General features: G+C 45.0%; 1 protein-coding gene across 1 annotated transcript; it reads left to right on the top strand.

Annotated features, from left to right (window-relative positions):
• Window positions 1-1445: 1445 nt before the first annotated feature.
• Window positions 1446-20111, top strand: LOC307228679 (protein AF-17-like; the record flags this gene model as incomplete). The annotated part of the gene is made up of 20 exons (XM_079998434.1): window positions 1446-1554; window positions 2784-2863; window positions 2968-3022; window positions 4530-4639; window positions 6631-6734; window positions 7335-7428; window positions 7841-7948; window positions 8099-8191; window positions 8342-8489; window positions 8750-9538; window positions 11327-11529; window positions 12318-12435; window positions 12803-12869; window positions 13346-13494; window positions 15198-15389; window positions 15576-15649; window positions 16194-16522; window positions 17686-17773; window positions 18503-18715; window positions 19855-20111. The coding sequence occupies 20 exons, from the start codon at window positions 1446-1448 to the stop codon at window positions 19882-19884; spliced, it is 3153 nt and encodes a 1050-aa protein (XP_079854560.1). The 3' UTR covers window positions 19885-20111.
• Window positions 20112-21727: the final 1616 nt, after the last annotated feature.

Here is a 21727-nt window from a genome sequence, read left to right as displayed (position 1 = left end):
AATTTAGATACTCCACCTTATCAGTCTCAGTGCTCCTTTTGAAAGGGAAGGCCAGTTGCATCTTTTTGGCACAGAAGAAGATTTGTAGATCTTGTTCCGGATGGCGTATGGAGACATTCGATGAGTTTGAGTTGGTACAATATGTTCTGTTCCGGACCCTGTGCGTTAACAGGACCCGTTGGAGGGGAGCGGGGTCAAGTTTTTGTCTTTGTTGAGGAACCTCATTTAAGGACCTCCCCCAGCCCCCCAGCCCCCCCCCCCCCCCCACAGTCCCCCCCACCGCTGGACCCGGTTCTGAATGGTCCCCGGTCTCACGTGTAACCACTGTAACCAGACATGATGTCTCCAACCAGGCAGCAGCCACAAACCCCCGATGGCAGAATCATCATTGAAGATGTAGTGACCTCTACTGACTGCACCGGGGTTAAATTTGACACAGATTCGGCGGATCTTCACAAAACACTCTTCATAGGCCTATCTTAACAACTAAAGAGGTAACCAAAAAAAAAAAATGATAGTCCTATCACAATATTGTACAGTAAAATAATTATTACGTAAGAAAATATAGATGACACTAAATGGGCTTATACAAAGGATTTATCGACAGTAAGGTGCAGTATTCGTTGTGGCAAGCTTTAGTATTCATTTATATTCGTTGGAAGTACAACGCATTACTATACACAAACATAACAGCTGGGGGTATTAGTATAACTCTAAATTGTTTGTATAAAGACAGCAATATATTGGTTTTAAAAAAAAAAGGTTTGTTTATTCTATCATTTGGTTGACTTGGCATACTTTGCAATTAATAGGAGAATGAAATCAGAAAGGGTTCTTTTTTTCCCATTTGGTACAATGAGGTGCCAACAATTGACCGAGAGATGGCGCCATTTAACATAACAGCCGCTGAATGCGGCTAAAGGATGTGCGTACTTCACTATTTCTCCCACCTCTGTATTTATTTATTTATTTATCTGTTTATTTATTCATTATTCATTTAAATTTACCACCGCTTCATAACACTGTAATAATTCAAAAACTAGGCGGAAATAATAATTGAAAAAAAACAAAAAACCCGTCGAGGGAAAAATAAAGTGTCGTCGTGCGTCGCGCCTCGGCGAAACAGATGTGCGCATGCGCAGTGAGCGGGCTCTACAGGAGGAGGAGGCGGCGGAGGAGGAGGAGGAGGAGGAGGAGGGGGGCGGACATCACGGAAAACTGGCCGCGTCGGAACCCCACGCCGAGATCCATTCTTCCCCGGGGCCGAGGCACCGCCGAACCGCGGGCGAACCGACCGCGACCATGCTGCGTGCGCCGTCCGAGTCCGGCACCACCTGACAAGCCACCCGCTCCCATCTCCCCCCCCCCCCCCCACCGGCCCCGACCTCCTAACCGGCGCGGTCCGTGGCGTCGCCGAGCCGAGCAGCGTATCATATGGGAGCAGCATGCGGGAAATGGTCGGCGGCTGCTGCGTGTGTTCGGACGAGCGCGGCTGGGCGGAGAACCCGCTGGTGTATTGCGACGGACACGGCTGCAGCGTGGCCGTGCACCAAGGTAACAACAACAGGGTGGAGCGCCCCGGGGGTGGTGGGTGGTGGTGGTGGTTGTTTAGAGGAGGGATGGACCGGAGCGGGAGTTGCCTACGTGCCTACGTGCGTGTGTGCGTGTGTGTGTGTGCTTGTGTTTACGTGTGGGAGGGGTGTTGTTTCCTTCCACGCGCTGACACACGCACACACACGCGCGCAAACACACACTCTGACGTCGAGCCGGAGTCTTGTTATGGCGCCGGGCCGCTGGGGGTCCGGTCCGGTCCGGCTCAGCTCGGCTCTGCTCGGTACCGAGTTAGCTTCCTGAGCCGAGGCCTCTTTTGTTGTTGTTGTTGTTGTTGTTGTTGTTGTTGTTGTTGTTTGTTCTCAAACACTGTGATGTCGGAGGTCCCGGTGTGTCCACACGCTTTGATAGATCAGCATCGCATCTATCTCCGTTTAATGGATTGTAAAACGTTTAACACACACACACACACACACACACACACAGAATAGAAGAGGCCGAATCAGGCTTTTATCGGCCAAGTGTGTTTACACACAAACAGGCTGGTTCCGGTTGTCAGTGACTCTGTTCCTACTGAGCGAACAGTAAAATGGAGAAAACAGATAAAAACAAGTAAAACCAAAATGTACGATGGAAAAAATATTGCCACGAGCTGGGCAGTCAGGTAATACACGGTAATAAAGTCTATTTACAATGTGTGTGAAGCGGGCCAGGTCCTGCATTTCTGCAGTGGAATAAGCACTCAGAGCCGTATCTTGGTCCTGGGACTTACAATTCACCCAAAAACCCAAAACCCAGGCGACCAGTGAGTGCAGCATTTCTACTGAAGGAAAAGTATAGAAGTGCTCACTCTTAACTGTACATACATATCGAAAAGTACAAGTACCGTTAATACTGAGTATCCTGACCTTTTTGCTTTGGAAACCAAGACCCGTTGTTATCAGTTAAACGTCAGATGGCTGATATAATAAAGTGTCCGCATCTCTGGTGACATTTTGAGGAGGTGTTATGGACGTAGAGCAGAGCTTCAGACTGTACACGTGTGAGATGACTTCATGGGATCTGTTGATATGATGCAAAGCCAATAAAACACCCTGCAGTGTCTCTACTGCCTGAGCCTGTCTGATGAAGCAAGACAAATTAGTGTGTGTGTGTGTGTGTGTGTGTGTGTGTGTGTGTGTGTGTGTGTGTGTGTGTGTGTGTGTGTGTGTGTGTGTGTGTGTGTGTGTCAGCGTGCTATGGTATTGTCCAGGTGCCCACTGGGCCGTGGTTCTGTCGGAAGTGCGAGTCCCAGGAGAGAGCGGCTCGAGTGGTGAGTACCCCGGCGCGGATGGACCCCTCCACCATAATTTCCATCTCGTGTTTTTCTCTTTGCCGGGGTTTTCTGTAAACTCTCGCTCTCGCTCATACCCCCAGAGATGCGAACTGTGTCCTCATAAAGATGGCGCCCTGAAAAGGACAGACAGCGGAGGTAAATATCCACACGGAATCAAGTTTTAACCTTGAACGCCCGTCCTGATCTGGCTTCCCTGTGTTTCCCTGTTTTCCTCCTTCAAGCTCGCCCACAACCTTATGAGTTCTCTCCTCGTGTTTTGAATGGGTTTCACACTTGGAGCATAATGTGTTGGAATCACCCGCTCTTCTGAGAAATCACCTTTATTTGAAAGCTGTGAAACCTTTTTGCAGTCATTCTCAACCTTGGGGTTACGACCCCAAGTGGGGGGACTTGATGGACATTTTGTTTAACGTTATTATGTATATTTTTTAAATACATTTTACCAGGCAAAAGGGCCAAGCATCAAGGAAGTGATGTAGTGCCGTAAAGTATGACGCACTTTTGCTGCGGTTTCGTATCCGAACACCAAAGTTACACAGTACTTACTGTACTGATACTCAGCTTAAAAACAGAGCATGCAAGAGCTCATCAAACATGGACTGCGCCGTGGACCCGCCGGCTTAACAGGTTAATGGAGGTCAAAATGGGGGATGCCTTATTGGGTTCGCCTGCTAAGTCGAGTTCATACATGAAGGAGAGATTAATTAAATGAGACGGTTTGAGGAAGGACTTTTAAGCCCCACAACAAGGAATAGCAGCACTTTTGTGACTTGAATGGACTGGAGCACATGTGACAGTTGTGTTCTGTATTTTACAGCACACACATACACCGTTTTCACACCAAAATTAGCTGGTTGACCCGGGCCCGCTTAAAATAGACGATTGACACCTTTCCCATTGCCAGGAGAAATGCCTCTTTTTTTTTTTTTTTTTTTTTTTCTTCTTCTGGCGCATCATGTTCATTGTCACAAACACGCCAGGAAAAGGGGCGTGTCATGGTTCCAGTGGGTTTGGGAATAAAACAGTAGAGGAGACAGCAACTTAAACAAACAACAACATAAAACTTTAAAACTTGAAAAAAAAAAAAAAAAGTATTTTGAGCCGTTCAAAAGAATCACCTAGTCATGAATGACCCAACACTACAGTAGAAGCTGCATAGAGCACTGGCGAACGGATACTTGTTGCTGCCGGCGCGCGCGCCGGTCCTTCGGTGGCGGGGAGCGGGAGGATTCTCCGCTGTGCTCCCGACGGTGCAAATCCCCACACTCACAACATTTCATGGCCGCCCCATGCGGAAAAAAGTCAATCATTTCTGATTTTGGTTTTGGATTCTAAACGGGATATGAAATGATGGAACGATACACTGGTATTCCCGTCTGTTTATGCGGCAACGTCTAGAACTTCAACACGCATCGTGCAGGTAAAGGGGCCAAATTCAGCGGGTCGCCCTGGGTGTTCTGTTACATCAGAACCGATCGGAGGTAGAGCCGATTAAAACCCGGGTCTATTGCCGGGTCATTTGACCGGGGACTGAAACCCGGGCTTTTCTTTCCCACTGGTGACTAATGCCGATTGTAAGCGGGTGTTACCAGGTTTTGGTGCAGTGGGAAAGGGGTATTTCAAACACCCGTCTCCCTGGCAGGCTGGGCCCATGTGGTGTGTGCGCTCTACATCCCAGAGGTGCAGTTTGCCAACGTCCTCACCATGGAGCCCATCGTCCTCCAGTTCGTCCCCCACGAGAGATACATCAAGGTACACACACATGAACACACACACACACACACACACACACACACACACCCGCATGCAGACAATTTTGCAGTCACATGCTCTTTCTCCATCTACTGTGTATTGTAGCCAAGGTTGCGTGATGTTCTGCGGTTCATTGCACTTTATTTTCACGTCTCACTTTAGACCTTGTAAGGTTTAGCCTTCAGGTGTTGCTTTTAAAGCTTGAACATGTTTGAGTTGTTCTTTGTCGTGTGTATCTTCAGCACGTTATAGAGTGCTCTGCTTTGTTTCAGACCATAATTACCTAAATAGCTTTAAAGCCACTGACCTATATGAACCATTTTATCACCAGTATCATCTTCTTTAGACAGAGTTGCGCTATTTCTCTCTGATTGGGCTCAGAGTGGATCATTTCTCCTGTCGTTCTGCCTTCACTTCGGTGCGTGATCAAGGAGAGCATGTTTGTGTTCGCCCTGGAGCAGGAGGGAGGGGCTTTGTTTTCATAAGGACAAACACAACACAATTGGGAAGAGTCAAGGTCCAGACTCTAAATTGTTGGGCTCTTCACAAGGAAGAACATTTCTGTTTCAGGCTTGTTCTATTTCTATGCTGTCCAGGTAAAGCACCAACATCAACAGTGTTGTTTTATTTTATCTGGAGAGAAAACGCCTTTGAGACTTTAAATAGATTCAAAATTAATCTTTAAAATCTTGGTACAATATGTGTAAAGGTCTGAGTTATACCATATTGACAACTTGGAAAGTTTTTATTACAAATATATTTGTGTAGCATAACGTTACAGATTGAAGAGCAGTATCTCTTGAAACAATGATTAGATAGTCCCCAATGTGCTTTATGTAGTAGATATGCAACAAGGAGTTTATGGCTTTCTGCATTGTATCCAGATTTGACCCCAAACAGCATGGGTATTTATCTAACTACATCCTGGATTTAGGGCATTATGCATTTGCATACATCTCAGGTACCATGTAAATGTACACCTTTACCGCCCTTACTCTCCATTGTGTGGTCTCTAGGTAGTATCTAAAGGTGATAGTCTACATCCAGCAGTCGCCAGGGTTAAAAAAAAAAAGTCCTGCGCAATGCCATTGAAAACACATTGATATAAAAGATCCACCCACAGATCTTTTCATTAAAATGTTTTATTTATTTAAAGTGCTTTTGCCTTGGCCTGAGTGGTTAACATCTGCATGTGTGCATACTGTAGGTATAAGTGAGTGTGTGTTTGTGTGCACACTACTTGCAAACAAGTGTGTGTGTGTGTGTGTGTGTGTGTGTGTGTGTGTGTGTGTGTGTGTGTGTGTGTGTGTGTGTGTGTGTGTGTGTGTGTGTGTGTGTGTGTGTGCGCGCGCACATGTGATTGTCTGTTCGCTCCGTCTCCTGTTCCTCTGCCAGCTACATTAAATTACATGCAGGTTTTTACTGTCAGAGCAATTCAGCCAGATCCACTGCTGCATTCCTGGACTGCGTTTCCGCAGAAAGTGAAAACTCAAAAGGCAGTTTCCATTTTACATACCTGAGCGTATTCTTTTTTTTATTTATTTCGGCCTTTCAACTCATAGCTGACATCTTATAATCACAGAGGAGAGAAAGGGGCATAAAGAGAGAGAGAGAGAGAGAGAGAGAGAGAGGAGGAAGGTAAAGAGCCTGCTGTTCCTTTGTCCAGCACCTGTTGCTAGGCCTCTTCTGCACCCAGCCTGTCAACCCCCCCCCCCCCCCCCCCGCCTGGGGAAAGGCTCACAGAGAAGTGGAAAAGAGTTTTGTGTATGTGAGTGTGCGTGTGCACGTGAATTCGAGTTTCACTGTTTTATGTGCCGGGGGGGGGGCGTCAGGCATCACCTAGCATATGTGTTCGTGAAGTGTGTGTTTTTCTCACACATATAAACAACTAGGTTTTGTTGACAAAGCAGTTTCAGGTCAACGTATGCAGAATGACCATTTCCTTCTGAGGGTGTTGTTTACTTTTCCGTTCTCTCTGTCTCGGCTTTTAGACGTGTTATATCTGCGAGGACCACGGGAGGGAAAGCAAAGCCGCCTGCGGAGCCTGCATGACCTGCAACAGACAGGGCTGCAGACAAGCCTTCCATGTCACCTGGTACGCATTTTGCAGGGGTGCACAATACCACGTTAGCACTACCCACACCAACTCCAATTTCTCGTACTGACGGCATTCATTACTTTTACCAAAAAGTACTGATTGGCATCTACATTTTTCTCCATCTGGCATGTTTTATAATTGGCTCCATATTCCATTTGTGTATTGATGTTTTCTTTCTCTTGATACCAAAATCCTATTTGAACCTGGAGTTGGACTGACATCTGACTCTATCGGTCGGTATTTGTTTCTCTACATTCCCTTGCGTGTGTTTCCTATCTTTTTACAGTGTCTGTATCTCGCTACGGGCTCAGATTACGTCTAAACAATAAAAAATGTATCTTGTAAAACAAATCTGACCAGGGATGACGGTCGTAACATAACAGGTTTGTGTCTGTGTCTCTGTGTGTGTGTGTGTGTGTGTGTGTGTGTGTGTGTGTGTGTGTGTGTGTGTGTGTGTGTGTGTGTGTGTGTGTGTGTGTGTGTGTGTGTGTGTGTGTGTGTGTGTGTGTGTGTGTGTGTGTGTGTTTATTCTCATGCGTTCGGGGATTGTGTGTGTTGGATCTCTGTTCACCTGTGTGACCCTGTGACTCTTGGCAGTGCCCAGATGGCTGGTTTGCTTTGTGAGGAGGAAGGCCCAGAGGCAGACAACGTGAAATATTGTGGCTACTGCAAGCACCATTACAGTAAGATGGTAAGGTCCGTCGCCGTTCAGGGACCCGGGAACACAACTGTGGTGAACCCCTCAGATTAACTTATTTAATGTAGGTTTTAAGGACCATATGAAGTTAAAGTGGATGTTTTTCTTCAGTTCAGTGTTTAAATGTTGTTGCTGCAGGGTGCTCCCAAATTGCCCTTCATACTGTAAGCACAGTGTTAATTATTATTTTGAGCTGCTCAGTACTTTGTGTGTACAGACAAGGAATTTTCCCATTTTCAAGATACCAATTTTCTGTCTTTTATTATCAGAGTTACATGCCTTGAAAATGTGCCATTTCATGTGGCATTAAAATGTCATTCAAGGAAAGGCTTGAAAAGCTGTATTTGTACTGCAGCCGCAGATCCCCTTGACTTTCTTTCCACATCTGTTCCTTGGGATTTTGCAGCAGAAGAAGTTACGCTCCAGTGATAATTCAGGTAGTTCCTTCAGCTACCCCAGAGGATGTGCCAGCTCTCCTTCTCAGGACAAACATCACCACCACAAGCAGAGGAAGGTAGGCACTTAAGTGTTAAAAAAAACAAGTATATTTTGTCCATATCAGTGGGTTTGACAGAATGTTTGAACCGTATTGCCTCATTTCATTCCTTTGCCGTTTTGGGCCTTTGTTTTTAATACGTACAAAAGTAAATTCCCAACTTTTCAGAGTCATAAGGACAAGATGCGCCAAAAGGAAAAAGAGCGACACAAGAAGCCCTCTGATGGCCTCAGCTCTACAATGACCAGCAGCATAGACAAGGTAGGAACTGCCTACCCTGATTGGATGCATTTAAAGTTTCAGCGAACTGACGTGTCCTGTGGACACGATTGTCAAGACTAGTACTGTGTAGCTGACTATTTTTTTTTTTTTTCCTCTCTCTCCCCCTGTGACCTGTCTGCTTTGGTGTAGCTGTCCTCCAGTCACCACAGCAGTAAGGACAGTGAGGGGAAGTCCAAAAAGCTGAGCTCTCACGGCCTCAGTCACCGTAGCAAGAAAACTGGAAGCACCGGCAAGAGCTGTTCCTCGTCCTCCTGCTCCTCCAGCCCATTCAACACAGGTACCAAGGTTATCAAAGATAGGAGATCGAGCGGGGAACCCTGAGGTACTCCACAGCTAATTTACGCCAGGGAAGGCAAAACGTTTCCCCGAGTACAACACAATAGTTATAATCTGGTTCAGAGCAATGTCTGTAATGGACACACAATTTTCCACCCCTTTCACGTTTAACGTGTTTGTCATAACATCCTCCTCTCGGGTTTGCGATGACTTATTTCTCCTTTTACTTTTGACCACAGCGTAGTTGTGTCTTACTTGTAGGTAGCTCCTTGTCTTCGGCCCAGGACTTCCACCAGCTCTCTTCCTCTGCCCGCCTCGAGCGCGACCACGACCGAGGGGCGGACGACCACAGTGGCGAGGACCGCAAGGAGCGCCACCGCAGGACACTAGTCCAGGAAGACAAGGAGGACGAGAAAGACGGAAAGCAAGAAGAAAAAGACGAGGAGGAACAAGAAGACACAAAATACATCAAGCCCCCGGCGTTGACCCCCATTGAGGGACCCCTGATGGGCTCACAGGGTCACGACAGGTCCGAGGGGAACGACAGCCCGTTTGAGACCAAGGTCACCATCTCCACATTTGGATCCATCATGCGCATCACTTCCTCCTCGGCGCTCGGAAGCAGCAGCAAAATCCGCAAGATGTCCTCTTCGGGGGATTACAAGCCCTCCAAGTCACTCACCAAGCCCTCCCACCTGACCACGCCTCCGATCCTGGAGGAGGAGGACCCGGAGGGCAAGGCCACGCCCCCGCTCCTGCCTCGAGAGAGGAGGCACCGGGGAAACAAGAAAAGTCGCCACGGCCCGGGTCGGCCGCGGGGCAGCAAGAACCGTGAGAGGAGGGACGTGGAGCACCACCATCACCACCATAACCCCACGCCCACACCCGCTCCCCCGGCCTTAAGTTCCTCACTCCACCCCAGCCCGTCCTCCATTCCCCATCCTGCCTTCCCCTGCACCCTGCCCCCACCTGCCAACACCTCGTCCTCCTTCTCCTCCTCCTCTGCTGGCAGCTTCTCCACAGGCCGTGGAAATTCATTTCTCGGCTCCGGTGAGTCTAGCAGTGGGTGTGTGGTAACCCTCGGGCTTCCTGTGCGCCGAGCACACTGCGTGCACACTGGAAATCAAGCGTTGCATGGAGACAGAAAAAATACGCCAGTATGACTGTCTGTTAACCTCAGAGTCACACTCTGAGCCCCAGTGATATTTTGTAAAGGCTTAAAACTTTTCCATTGCACATACAAGCATATGCTAACTCAGCATCAGAGTTATGGCTCATCTTGTAATACTCTATATGGAGCGAATGTTGTAGTAGAGCAGTCAATTTAAGGGGACCTATTACACTCCATTTCAACAAATTAATATAGGTCTCTGAGGTCCCCAAAACATTTTAAAATTAAAATACCACTCAGATTATGCATTCTAGCAATTCAAACATGCCTGTAAACCACCCTGTTCCAGGACGGGCTGTTTCAGTGGGTGGCGCCATCCTCCTGAGGCCCCTAGTTCTGTGAGCCAATGGGGTTTGAGCACAAGTTCCGGGTTCTGTGAGCCAATGGGGTTTGAGCTTTACTTACGGGTTTAGTCCGTAAACGTTCACTGATTTCACCTTATCAGTCCACAAAAACCTGTTTCTGAACAAATTTGAGGTGAGAAATAAGCAATCCAGTTGCTGAATCTTCACTCATATTAGATCTACAAGGCCTAATTTAAAAGTTTGTTCCCACTTTGGTTGCCAACACCGCAGCAGGACACAGCACGCGGGGATTTTTTGTTTTGGAAAATAAAACCTAAAATAAATAAATCTACAATGAAAACACACTATTTTTATTGGGTTTTGTTTGGAGAAACGCACAGCAGATCACCTGCCCCAGCCTACAGTCTATCTACCGCATACACACAGCAGAGTTTTTTCACGGACAGTTGGTGTTAATTCCTCTTTCAAAAGATTTGTGCTGGCCTGTAAACCAACAGAGAAGTTCCCAGCGGTGCTTGTCATCCTCCAGCCGTGGGTGCAGGGCCGGCTGTTCCTGTAGGCGACATAGGCGGCCGCCGAGCGCGCCATCCCGAGTGAGAGGGAGCGATCAGGGCGCAATTTGCGGCCGTCTCCCGCTCGGACAGTGCCTACAGCGCGCTTGCGTTGGCAAAAACAGTGTGATTTTATTTTAGATGTAGGTTATTTTATTTTACTCTGTTTCCTTATGGAACGAAACAAGCACTGTGCGTAATGGGGACACTTTTCACACGTCAACATTTTGCCTAAGGCAAACTGTTGGCGTGGGTGGAGAGTTAGTCAGATGGGAGGCGGTTCTAATTCTACTGAAGCCCACTTGACGTAGGAAGGGGCTGCAAAACAGGTTGTTTCACCACATGTTTTCTGAAATAGACAGCTCACAAAAAACTGACTGGGTTGTCTTAATTCACAGTTTGTGTGTTAGCGGGCCCATCAGAGACCCAAATGTATGTGCACAAGCACTGCAAATGTGGTTTTTTTTTATAATAGGTCCTCTTCAAATATAGGAAAGAAGCTATTTTGTTTCTTTTCGGGTAATAGCCTTTTAACTCAGAATATTGGTTGTCTCACGAAATTTATGTTCTTATTTGTTATTATTTATTTATGTAGGTAGATTTCTTTCCCAGTTGAGCCAAGTTCAACCTTCATTCATTATAATTTTTACGTAAATATACACACTAAAATATTATGATATCCTTTTTAGGTCATTCGCCCAGCACTAATCTCTTCTCTCTTTCTCTGTCCTGTTCTCTCTCATGCTGTCTTTTTCTCTCAATCTCTCTCTCTCTCTCTCTCTTTCTTTGCTGTGTTTCTTGACTTTGCAAGGCATGTACTCCAGTATGAAGGACCCCCTGTCGCTTGGTGGGGGTGTTTGTAGTACCCCTCTGTCCCTGGGCGGCGGCGGGCTGTGTAGCACCTCCTTGGCCCTAGGTGGAGGCGTGTGCAGCACCCCTCTCTCCTCCGGGCTCCTTCCGTCCCATGTGCCCACGCTCCCCTTCCCTTCATTAACATCTGTTTCAAATACGCAGGTAATTGGGTTACACATTTGGCCCAAATTACTCAACTGTAACCATTGAATCAATAAGTGATGCATATATTTGGGGAAATGCATCTGAAAATGTGTCGCTGGGAAATGAAGCTTAGGATTATGAAAAATGACATTCTGAGATGAAGCGAAAAAAAAAAAAATCAAATGTGGCATTTGTCTTTTGGTATGACTTTTGTGGATTGTTTTGAAATAAAATTGTAGATTTATTTAGTGATTTAGTTACTGAATCATTTATTGATTGTTTATCCTTGAGTAATTTGGTTTTTCCAACAGGTCAAAGGATGAGCTGTTTTATTTGGGTTTTGTTTTTTTTGTTTTTGGTTGTTTTTTTTGTTTTGTTTTTTTGGTCAACCCAGTGTTATTCAGTGATGTGCCAGTCAACGGTGCAAGCTTCTTACTATAAAGTTACATAATAAACATAATTTAGACAAATATTAAAGAAAAATATGACCTTTTCATATTCTGGCCTTGTCAACCTCCTGACCAGCATTCAGTTGCTGCCTCCCCTGCCACTGTTACTAAATAGCTTATAATTAAATCATAAAATCACTTTTATTAATGACTTTTCTTCTTTTCTTTTCTTCTTCTCTGGTGTTACTGTACACCAGTCAATTGGCCAAAATAGGTGTCACAAGATATCCCATCCCAGTTCCCCAGTTGAAAGGCTTGGTCCCTCCAGTTGAATGTTTTTTGCGCGCCCACATCTTCCTTTGTCAGAATGTTAATGCCTCTCGTGACATCCTGGTATTGTGTGTGTTTGTGTCCCAGGTCCACGCAGGGTCCAGTTCTTCCTATAACCTGACATCCACTCAACCTTTCGCCAGCTGTTTCTCCACAGCCCCGTCCCTGCCGCCACTACTGAGCCAAGCCCAAACCTCACTTCCAGGTAAGAGGGGTATTCATCAAATATATCAGATGGGAAGCGCATAGAGAGACGTCATGCTATTATTTTATAATTATTTTGTTCTATATTTTTTTATTTGATTCTATAAGTATTCGACTTACTGTATTACGTTTTAGGAATCAGTTAGTTGGTCTAGTAGAAAGAAATTTTCCTAGGACATATTGTGTGTAATCACCGGGTGCGTTGCATTACATTTCACTGCATATATGTATGAAAGTATGTATATGTATGTGACGAATAAACCTCTTGAATCTTGAATCTATATAAGAGACTATATGAGGAAAAAAAAAAAAAAGTCATGACTTACGCTTAGATCTAAGCTTTCTCCTCTCTTTCGCTCTCCTCGCAGAGTCCGACCTTGATGACTGTCGCTTCCCTTGTCAGGGAAACTCGCCAAGAGAGAGCCTTTCCTCTCAGTAAGCCTTGTTCCTTACTTTTTATTCCTGTGACACAGGGTTTTCACATGTTTTGACATTGGGGCCCTTGCTGTTATGTAGAGCAGTGAGTGGGCAGGTAAAGCATCAGTCAGTGTCTTGATCGAGGACATGGCTGTACATGGTCATATGACTAAATGTATGAAATAAAGCTACATTTTTACGACTTCCACTTTGTAAACTAAAATGTAATTTGGCTTAATTGATTCAAGTTTAAAATGGCAATCCACAAGATTGTCTGTGTTGGGTAGATTACACTGCAAGTCCCGGAATTCCATTCAGAAGGGCAATGGGCTTAAAAAAAAATTTCGGAGCCTTCCAACTAAAATTCAGCTGAAATTTGGGTTTTCTTGTCGGCAACCCATCTTTCCCCTCTTTCCATCCTTTGAGTCACCTTCTTTTCCCCGTTGCCCCGGTCAGGTGACAGCGTTCCTCTCTTCCTGGTGCTTTTCCCTCAGGTCTCCTATGAGCTGTCTTCCCTTGCTGTTCGACCAGAGAGACGGGGTCGGCGCCGGGGTCCGAGCCCGTCCTGAGAACGTCCCCCCGGCCAGCGCCCACATCGAGCTCCTGCTGGAGAAACACAGCAATGGAGAGATGGGCGTTAACAGTGAGTGGGCTTACTCCATTATTAGGGGTTCAGCAAAAATTGCCATAACCCTTTTGTTTTTATTCAGATTATTATTATTATTATTGTTGTTGTTGTTATTATTATTATTATTATTATTCTAGCCATTCTCCAGCTGAAGGTGCCTGGCACTCAGAAACCGTGAAACCCACAGACCTGAAACTTAATAAATTGTATAGTCGGCAGTCCAGACACGCTGTGGTCCAAGTTTGATGAACATTTGTGCATATCTGTAGGAAGAGTTGGGAACAAACCGCAACATTTTTCTGAATGGACGGAAGGAACAGGAAGTAGTGGAACAGAGCCACCAGAAATAGTGGAGCAGAGCGCATTGTGACTTAATCTAATCTGGTATATATGTGCAGGGTATGACTGAGGCACTGCGCTGCGCTTTGTTCTATTCTCCTTTAAACAAAGCGCAGACCATTAATACCCACATTTAATTCATTGATGAGATGAAAGCACTGTGAGGACTTCTCTTATTCTTCAAACACCAAAAAATGACTCAATAGACAAGACACTGTTGTGCCCTGCACACGGACCCTGCTTCTACGTTACTTACAATAATAATGACAATTTTCAAACTGCTATCCTCGTGATTTTTGGAATTAAAAACTTAAAGGGGGGAGAAAGGACAATCCTGTTGCCTCTGATTTTATGGCTGTTTTGAGTAAGTTCTGTAAGACAACGTTTTAGGACCCGGAGACACAAAGATTTAGTTTGCGTCCCACTCTCTTGATTTGTGTTATTTTTAGGCTATTTGAAGCAGTGGTACATTTTTATTTACCCTTTTTTTCTTTCTTTATTTTTAACTGCACCTTTGTATGTTGGTGTGAATACAGTGTCTACTACTATTATTGAAAGATTGTGAAAGCCTGTCACAGCGCCATCACTGACAGTAAAAATAGCACAGCAGAAGAAGGTATACTTTAAAACGCTATTTTCAGGCCGCACAATCACAATCGTGATTTCATTTTTCTCCTAAAGGTTCTTTCTTCCTATTTTGTCTCTCTTACTTCTTATAAATCATTCCTGGACCCTTTCACTGCCCACTCTTACTCATTTTCCAACTTATTTTGTCTTTCCACGTCCAGCAACTTCAGCAACTTATTTTTCCTCGCTTTCCAGCCTTTTATTCACTTTCTTTTTCCTTCCATTTTCAGTCCTCCCTCTACCTCACTTAACTGTCCTAATATTTCTATACTGCACGTTCCTTAACTCTCACCCATACAGCATGCATCAGATCGCTCCTTTTTACATCCTCATAATGTTAAATGGAAACAGATACTTGTTTTTTTTACTTGTTTATGATATTCACGCAGAATGTTTTCATGATGTTCATTACAATCTTTTTTTGCACTCATAATCCATATTACACTATTCTTTATACATGTTCACCTAGTTAAACACATCTTTTATCAATGACAATTAAAAAAAACCCATTAATTTAGGTATTATAAGGCAGCACTTGTTTCAATCCCTCTAGTCATCATGACCCCTTTCACATCCATCCCATTAAAAGTAGTGAGGTACGGGTGCTTCATATCTACAGTTTTGGGAGATAAAGTATGACCGACATTCTAGGTGCCAATACAGCAAAAGCCTTTTTCCATGCTGTAATGTATGGATGGATGTGTGTCTGTAAAAAAAGATGAAAAACACATGACTCCCTCTCCCCCCTGCAGTCGTGGAAATGCTCCAGTCGCTGCACTCCCTGCAGCAGGAGAACCAGCGGCTCCAGGATCAGATTCTGAGCCTGACGGCCAAGAAGGAGCGGCTGCAGCTGCTCAACGTGGAGCTGGCCCTGCCCTTCCCTCCGCAGGCCCACGGCTCCTTGCACGCCGTTGCACAGATGGGCTTCCTCTCCTCCGTCCAAGGTCAGAGGGCCGACTTGCCGAGGTTCTACATTCCCTGAATCAACATGGTGTTTGCTGTTAGCTAAGCAGCCCAAACTTATTTATATGTGAAGTATTTGGTAATATGCCTGGTCAAAAAACAATAATTGTTTATAAAGTATATTAAATTGTATTATCCCTTTTGTTTTACACTTCTTTTTATCCCAGACCCATTGAGCACCAATAAGAGCCCTCTGTCCAAAAGCTGCTTCCTTGATACTTCCTTTGTTACCTCCTCTGAGGTGAGTGCATTCTCCCACACCTCCTTCAGATCTCTGGTTCTTCTGTTTTGTTTTGTTTGCTTTTATGGTAGCAGCTCGATAGTGCTTGCCATTTAGGACCATAGACTGCAAGGTTGGATTTAAAAGTACATTTGGCATTGTATTCTGTGAATGAAGCCCTATTGGCGTGTACAAAAAAATCTAAATTGCAGACCATCTAAGTGTAGCAAGTTCGTTGTTTTTTGTGCTAACTTCAACAATCAATTTTCTGTGAATTATAGGTACAGAAGATTAATGTTTATTGAAATTTTTTTTTTTTTTTTTTTTTTGTGGTTTATTGCATATGCCAAATTGTTCTAGTTTTTGTTTTTTTATGACTTTATTATTTCTGGCTATTGCTTTGATGTGTGCTATTGTAACACCACAATTCCCCTCTGGGGATGAATGAAGTATCTATCCATCTTCACACTTCACGCAGACTCCTGTGCCTGCATGAGTTTTATATTAAACCAAAAGCAAACAGGGACCATATAACTCACGACGTGCTCTGTGTTCTTGGTTCCAGGAGCTCCACTCGGGCAGCCCGTCCCGCAGTAGCTCCTCCCTCTCCTTCCAGAGCACCCCGCCCCCTCAGCAGAGCCCCGCCTCCTTCACTCAGCCCCTGCTCAACGGCCTGGGCTCCATGGGGCAGGCGGGCGGCACTGGCCTGATGTCCTCCCTGGCAGGAAGTCCTCAGCTGGGCGTGAACGGCGTGCTGGGCGGTCTGAACGGGGTCATCCAGTCCCCGGCGCAGGGCACCCCCCAGCCCACACTGCCCGCGCTCCGCCCCCAACCTCCGCCCCTGAACCCCCAGGCGCTGGCACAAGGCCTCCAGTTACCCAAGAGCGTGAGCCCGTAAGTAGCCCCCAGTTTAAGTGGAAATCCATAAGATCGTCTGTGTTTGGTGGATTACTCTATAAGTCCCAGAATTGCATTTGAAAGTGCAATGGTTTTTTTTGTCCCCAACATCTGTATTTACCCTCGTCTTCACTCTAAGATGGTCACTCTCTTTTCTCGAAAGTTTGTCACCTTCTGATCCATTGGTTAACTGAGGGGGTATATCGTTTGAATTTTTTTGCTGTTCTTTTTTTGTGAACGTTCATCCATATCAACAGTTTACTGATCACAACTAGCTAAGCTGATTTATGAAATCCACCGTGGCTGCCTTTCCCCCTCTTCACACACTTGAGACAAAAGCATCAGGATCTCATTCATTGTCTATGGCAGCCAGTGACATCCAGCGAACAGGGCGAGAGTGAGTGTAGCGACAAAAAAGTTGCCCTCAGTTCAACCTTATGCAAATGAGACATGACGACAAATCCAAGAAAATGGCATGGCCCATTTCTGACCTAAATTTTTGTCAAAAAGGTTTCGTTGGATTGTTATAGGAGAAAAAAAGAGACTGTATATTCAAAAAATCTGCCTTTGCTACATGTGGTGCCATGAGAAACTACCCAATGGGAGTTGGATATGCAAATCAGGGGGTATGCCCACTAGCGAAAGGTTGCGGGAGACAAGACAGCTACAGCCTAGCGTCAGCAAGCCTTTCTGTCTCTGCATGGTGTCTCACCTCATGCACATCACCGATCAGTGCATTCTTGCTGGGAAAAGCGGTGGACCCCACCACCAACAATGAATAGGCTGCTTCTTATATAAAGTATAAAATGAAATATCAAATATGGGATTATTTTACGGATTGCTGCTTAAATGCCTTGACATTCTAACATGTGATTTCTTCCCGGCGTAGTGTGACAGTGTGAATGTTACGAGACAGAGGCAAAACAAAGGGCTTTTTTTTCTCACTGTGACCAGCTGCTGGTTTTTTTTTTATCACCGTTAATAACAGTTTATTGGAGCTAGCTGATTTGTGTGTGTGTGTGTGTGTGTGTGTGTGTGTGTGTGTGTGTGTGTGTGTGTGTGTGTGTGTGTGTGTGTGTGTGTGTGTGTGTGTGTGTGTGTGTGTGTGTGTGTGTGTGTGTGTGTGTGTGTGTGTGCGCGTGATGCTTGTTGTGTTACAGGTCAGCCCTCCTGTCAGAGCAGCAGAAGCAGCTTCTCCTTCAGCAGCAGCAGCTCCAGCAGTTCCTCACGTCGCAGAACTTCACTCCTGTAAGGACCCACACAGCCCCAGGCGCCTTACAGTCTTTGTTCGTTTTACGGCTTGTTGATTGTGCAGGAGTTGAGTAAAATAGCAGTAGTGATTCTTCACGGAATGAGACATTACCACTTAAACCGTTTCTTTCTCAACACTAGACTCTCATGTTCAGGTCCCACCCAGAATCACCATGTGGGTTATATTCTGTGAATTTACACAAAGCGTTCATTACTTTCATTATTTTTTCTTAAAGACTTTCATGAACATAATTATTGCTGGCACCTTTTTCTCGTTTTTCCAAGCCATTTTCGTGAAATTGTGACAGCTTTATGTGACGTATTAAAAGCTACCGTTAGGTTGCGATGGCAATGTTCACGCTCTTTGAGGGCCCCAAGCATCCTGGCATTTGCAATGACTGGAGTTCACCGATCCTCTCGACACTGTGGTGGTGACTAAGAAAGCTAACCTCTGCCCCCGTGTCTCCAATGCCCCCCTTTCAAGATTTGAGCAAACGCATAACTCCCCCTTTGAGAAACCCCAACTTAAATATTGGTATATTCCAATGTGGGCTAAAATATTTTTTTATTTTTTCATATTTTAAGGAGTATTATTGTTGTGCGCTAATTAAAGCGGCTGGTGTTTTTTATAATTAACAAGGCACCATGGTGCATATAAAAATGAATTTTTTTGCACTGGGATCCAGTTGGTTTGCTGCTGTTTGAAGCCCTGTGCCTATCCACTAGGAGCAGCAGGTGGTGGTGTACCAGATGCTGCAGCAACAGAGACAGCGGGAGCTACAGCGCCTCACGCTGGCGGGAGCACTCACCTCCACCCCGGCCTCGCCCCTGCTCGCCCAGTCCCCCAACCTGCTGTCCTCCACCACGGCCTCACCGCTGCAGGCGGGCCAGGGCAACGCCCTGTTTGGGCTCCAGGAAACTGCACTTCACAAGACCGGGGTGAGTTATTCCCCAAGACGCTGTTACAAAAGATGTTAAGAGGCAGGCTCAGTGGGCATTTTGAAACATTTATAAACAGCTAAAAGCAAAATTAGCAGCACTTTTTCTTCTAAATGTGTAGTTATTCTCTACTTTATTTTATTTTATAAATAAATAGTAGTTTTTTAGTTTTATTGTTTTTTTTACTTATATATTTTATTTATTCTTTAATCTACATTAACGCAGGACAATATGGCCAAAAATGTTATCACAGTATTTTTTTTAATATTGTTTGACATATTTATAATTATTAATAATAATAATAATAATAGTAATAATGCTCAATTTACAGTTTAGTTTGTTCTTATGGCTTTATGTTTAAACACTGAATAAATTAAATAATAAATACTAATGTTAATAAAAAACTGGTAAATAAATAATATATAATTATGTATTATATACATTTAAATTTATAATATAATCATCACTGTCATCTGAGAACAGTCCGAAATGTTCCCGAATCTGCGTTGATTATATGCCGGGACGTTTGCGTGGATCGAGGGAGTCTCTCAGACCAGACGTCACTGAAAATCTCAAATTCTTTGTTTAATTGCTCTCCGTGTGCGGGGACGGGGGCCGCGCCCGGCTCGGGTTGGGAGGAGGGCGGGTTTCTCTGCTGTATGACTGGCTGTTCGTGTCACATGGTTGTTTCTCTGCTGTATGACTGGCTGTTCGAAGACGCAACGTCTTTACGTAGAGAAAAAACGCACTCAAAAAAAAGATTGAATATAAATTTATCGTATTCGTGGAAGATTTAATCGTGAAAATGATTGAGATTGTTTTATCGGCCAGCGCAATCCGCAATTTCCTCTTTTTATGTTTTAAATTCTTTGCACTAGTGTCTATCGAAATTTGAATCACTTTTGAGCTTTTAAACCTTTTATCCGCTTCGTATGTAATTGGGGGGGGGGGGGGGGAGTCCTTTTAATCTCTTTTTTTATGTAAAACACTTTGACCATTTCATGTATAAAAGCTGCTGCATACATGACATTATTATTATTATTATTATTATTATTATTATAAAAGTGTGTTGTTATGAGTATTGGTTTCAATAGATGGAGGAAAACTTTAACTTTTCAAAAATGTACCATTGCTTCCAGGAGAAACAAGGCGGCGACAAGAACGGCTGATGTGCTTCCTGTGAGCGGGAGCACCTTAAATCAGGATAACGTTGATCAGGTGTCGTCGTGCTCCGCCGTGAAGCGCTGAGGTCACCTGTGGTACCTCATCTAAGACTTTGCAACCGTCTCTCCTCCTGTTTTTTTTTTTCTTTTGTCGTCGTCATCTCTTATCCTACAACCTGTTTTATGAATGTACAATGGGATGGACTTTTAATGTTAGCTTTATTATTTGTGTGTGTGTGTGTGTGTGTGTGTGTGTGTGTGTGTGTGTGTGTGTGTGTGTGTGTGTGTGTGTGTGTGTGTGTGTGTGTGTGTGTGTGCGCGTGTGCGTGTGCAATTCTTCTCGTCATTGGTTCTCATATTTTTTGTGCAGGCAGCTTTCAGAGAGCATACGTTCGGTAGTCTCTTATTGAATTGCACTAATTTGTGAACTCGACCAATGGGGCAGCTTTTTCGTTGGCAGGGCCGGAGTTCCTGCTTCCTCCCTGAAGTCGCTGTGTCGTGTGCTGGCGCGGCTCCAGCTTATGAGATTGAATTATGCGTATGTGAGGTCAGAATGTCTCTCCTGTAACTTCAAGCACTTACCCTGACTTATCACCCCACCCCACCCCGACCCTGCCCCGACCCCACGGCTTGAACAAAGTGTTTCCATCCAGTCCGTAAGAATCACAAGCTTGAGCCACCTCTTGAAAACCTCAACCGTCTTCCTTGACATTTTCTTATCCCTCCGTTTACGTCCAACGGAAATTGGACGATTCTTTTTTTTTTTTTTCTCGTTTTTACTTTACGTTACCGCCCTTCCTCCACAAGCACTTATCTAACCATAAAGGAAGGAATCTGTCTGTCTGTCTGTCCGTTCTTCGATTATCTCGACAACCGTTCGTCTGATCGACTTCACACTTGACGTGCAGCGTCGAGTTTGTTGCAGTTTGGAAACGCGACACGTGTCATATTAATAAACAACAAGCGAACAGATAAGCTGCTCAGCAGCAGGGGCGGGGTTTCGGGGCTCTGCGACCAAGTTCATGAAGGAAGCTCTGTGCAGCAGCGGGGCGGGGCTTCGGGGCTCTGCGACTGAGTCACTTACGTCTGCAATCGTAAAGGAAGGAACCTCTGTCTGTCTGTCTGTCTGTCTGTCCGTCCTTCGACTATCTGATCGGGCCTGCACTGCCGCTGCAACTGAGTCACTTACGTCCGCGGCGCAGCCCCGCTCCGAAACAGGCTTGTTTTGAACGGGCTGCGCAAGTTATTTAAAAGGATAATAAACGCCATTGTCTTTTTTTTAATTGTCCGTCCCTCATCATGCCAGTGCTGACAGACGTTATGATGTCAGACTATTCTCCGTCACCTTATTCTTTTGTTTTGATGTTCGGTCTTCATTTTCTAGTGTATGATGGAGAAGGTGGAGAAGACCGCCTAGGACCAGCCAAATTGGACAAATGGCAGTTGATTTGCACTGCAGAAATGCAAATAGTCTGTTTCGTCCTGCCATGAGCATGCACCTCCTGTTCACGGGGAAAGGAAACTAAAACTAGTTGTAACAGATAAACTGACGTTTGATAAACTACGACAATTACTTTTTGTCGTTGATGAATACTGCACCAGAAGCTCCCCTGGTTGCTCTCGTTTGACACATGGTTCTGACTCAATCATACAGCGATCTGTTAAATAGGATCCGTGAGACTCGACACTTTGAGTATTAGGTTGAACAAAACGCGCCTGTCCTTCAACCAATCACCGGGTGGAACCGCTGAGAAATGAAAAGGTTGCGGATTGCGTTTTAAAAACTCTTGACGAGTCACAATTGTACCTTTTTATTCCATCCCAACCCGACCCATCCCGAGCATTTATA

The sequence above is a fragment of the Zeus faber genome (assembly GCF_960531495.2).
Source record: "Zeus faber genome assembly, chromosome: 4".
Taxonomy (NCBI): Eukaryota; Metazoa; Chordata; class Actinopteri; order Zeiformes; family Zeidae; genus Zeus; species Zeus faber.
The sequence above is the reverse complement of the archived record's forward strand: the minus strand, read 5'-3'. Positions and strand labels throughout refer to the sequence as shown.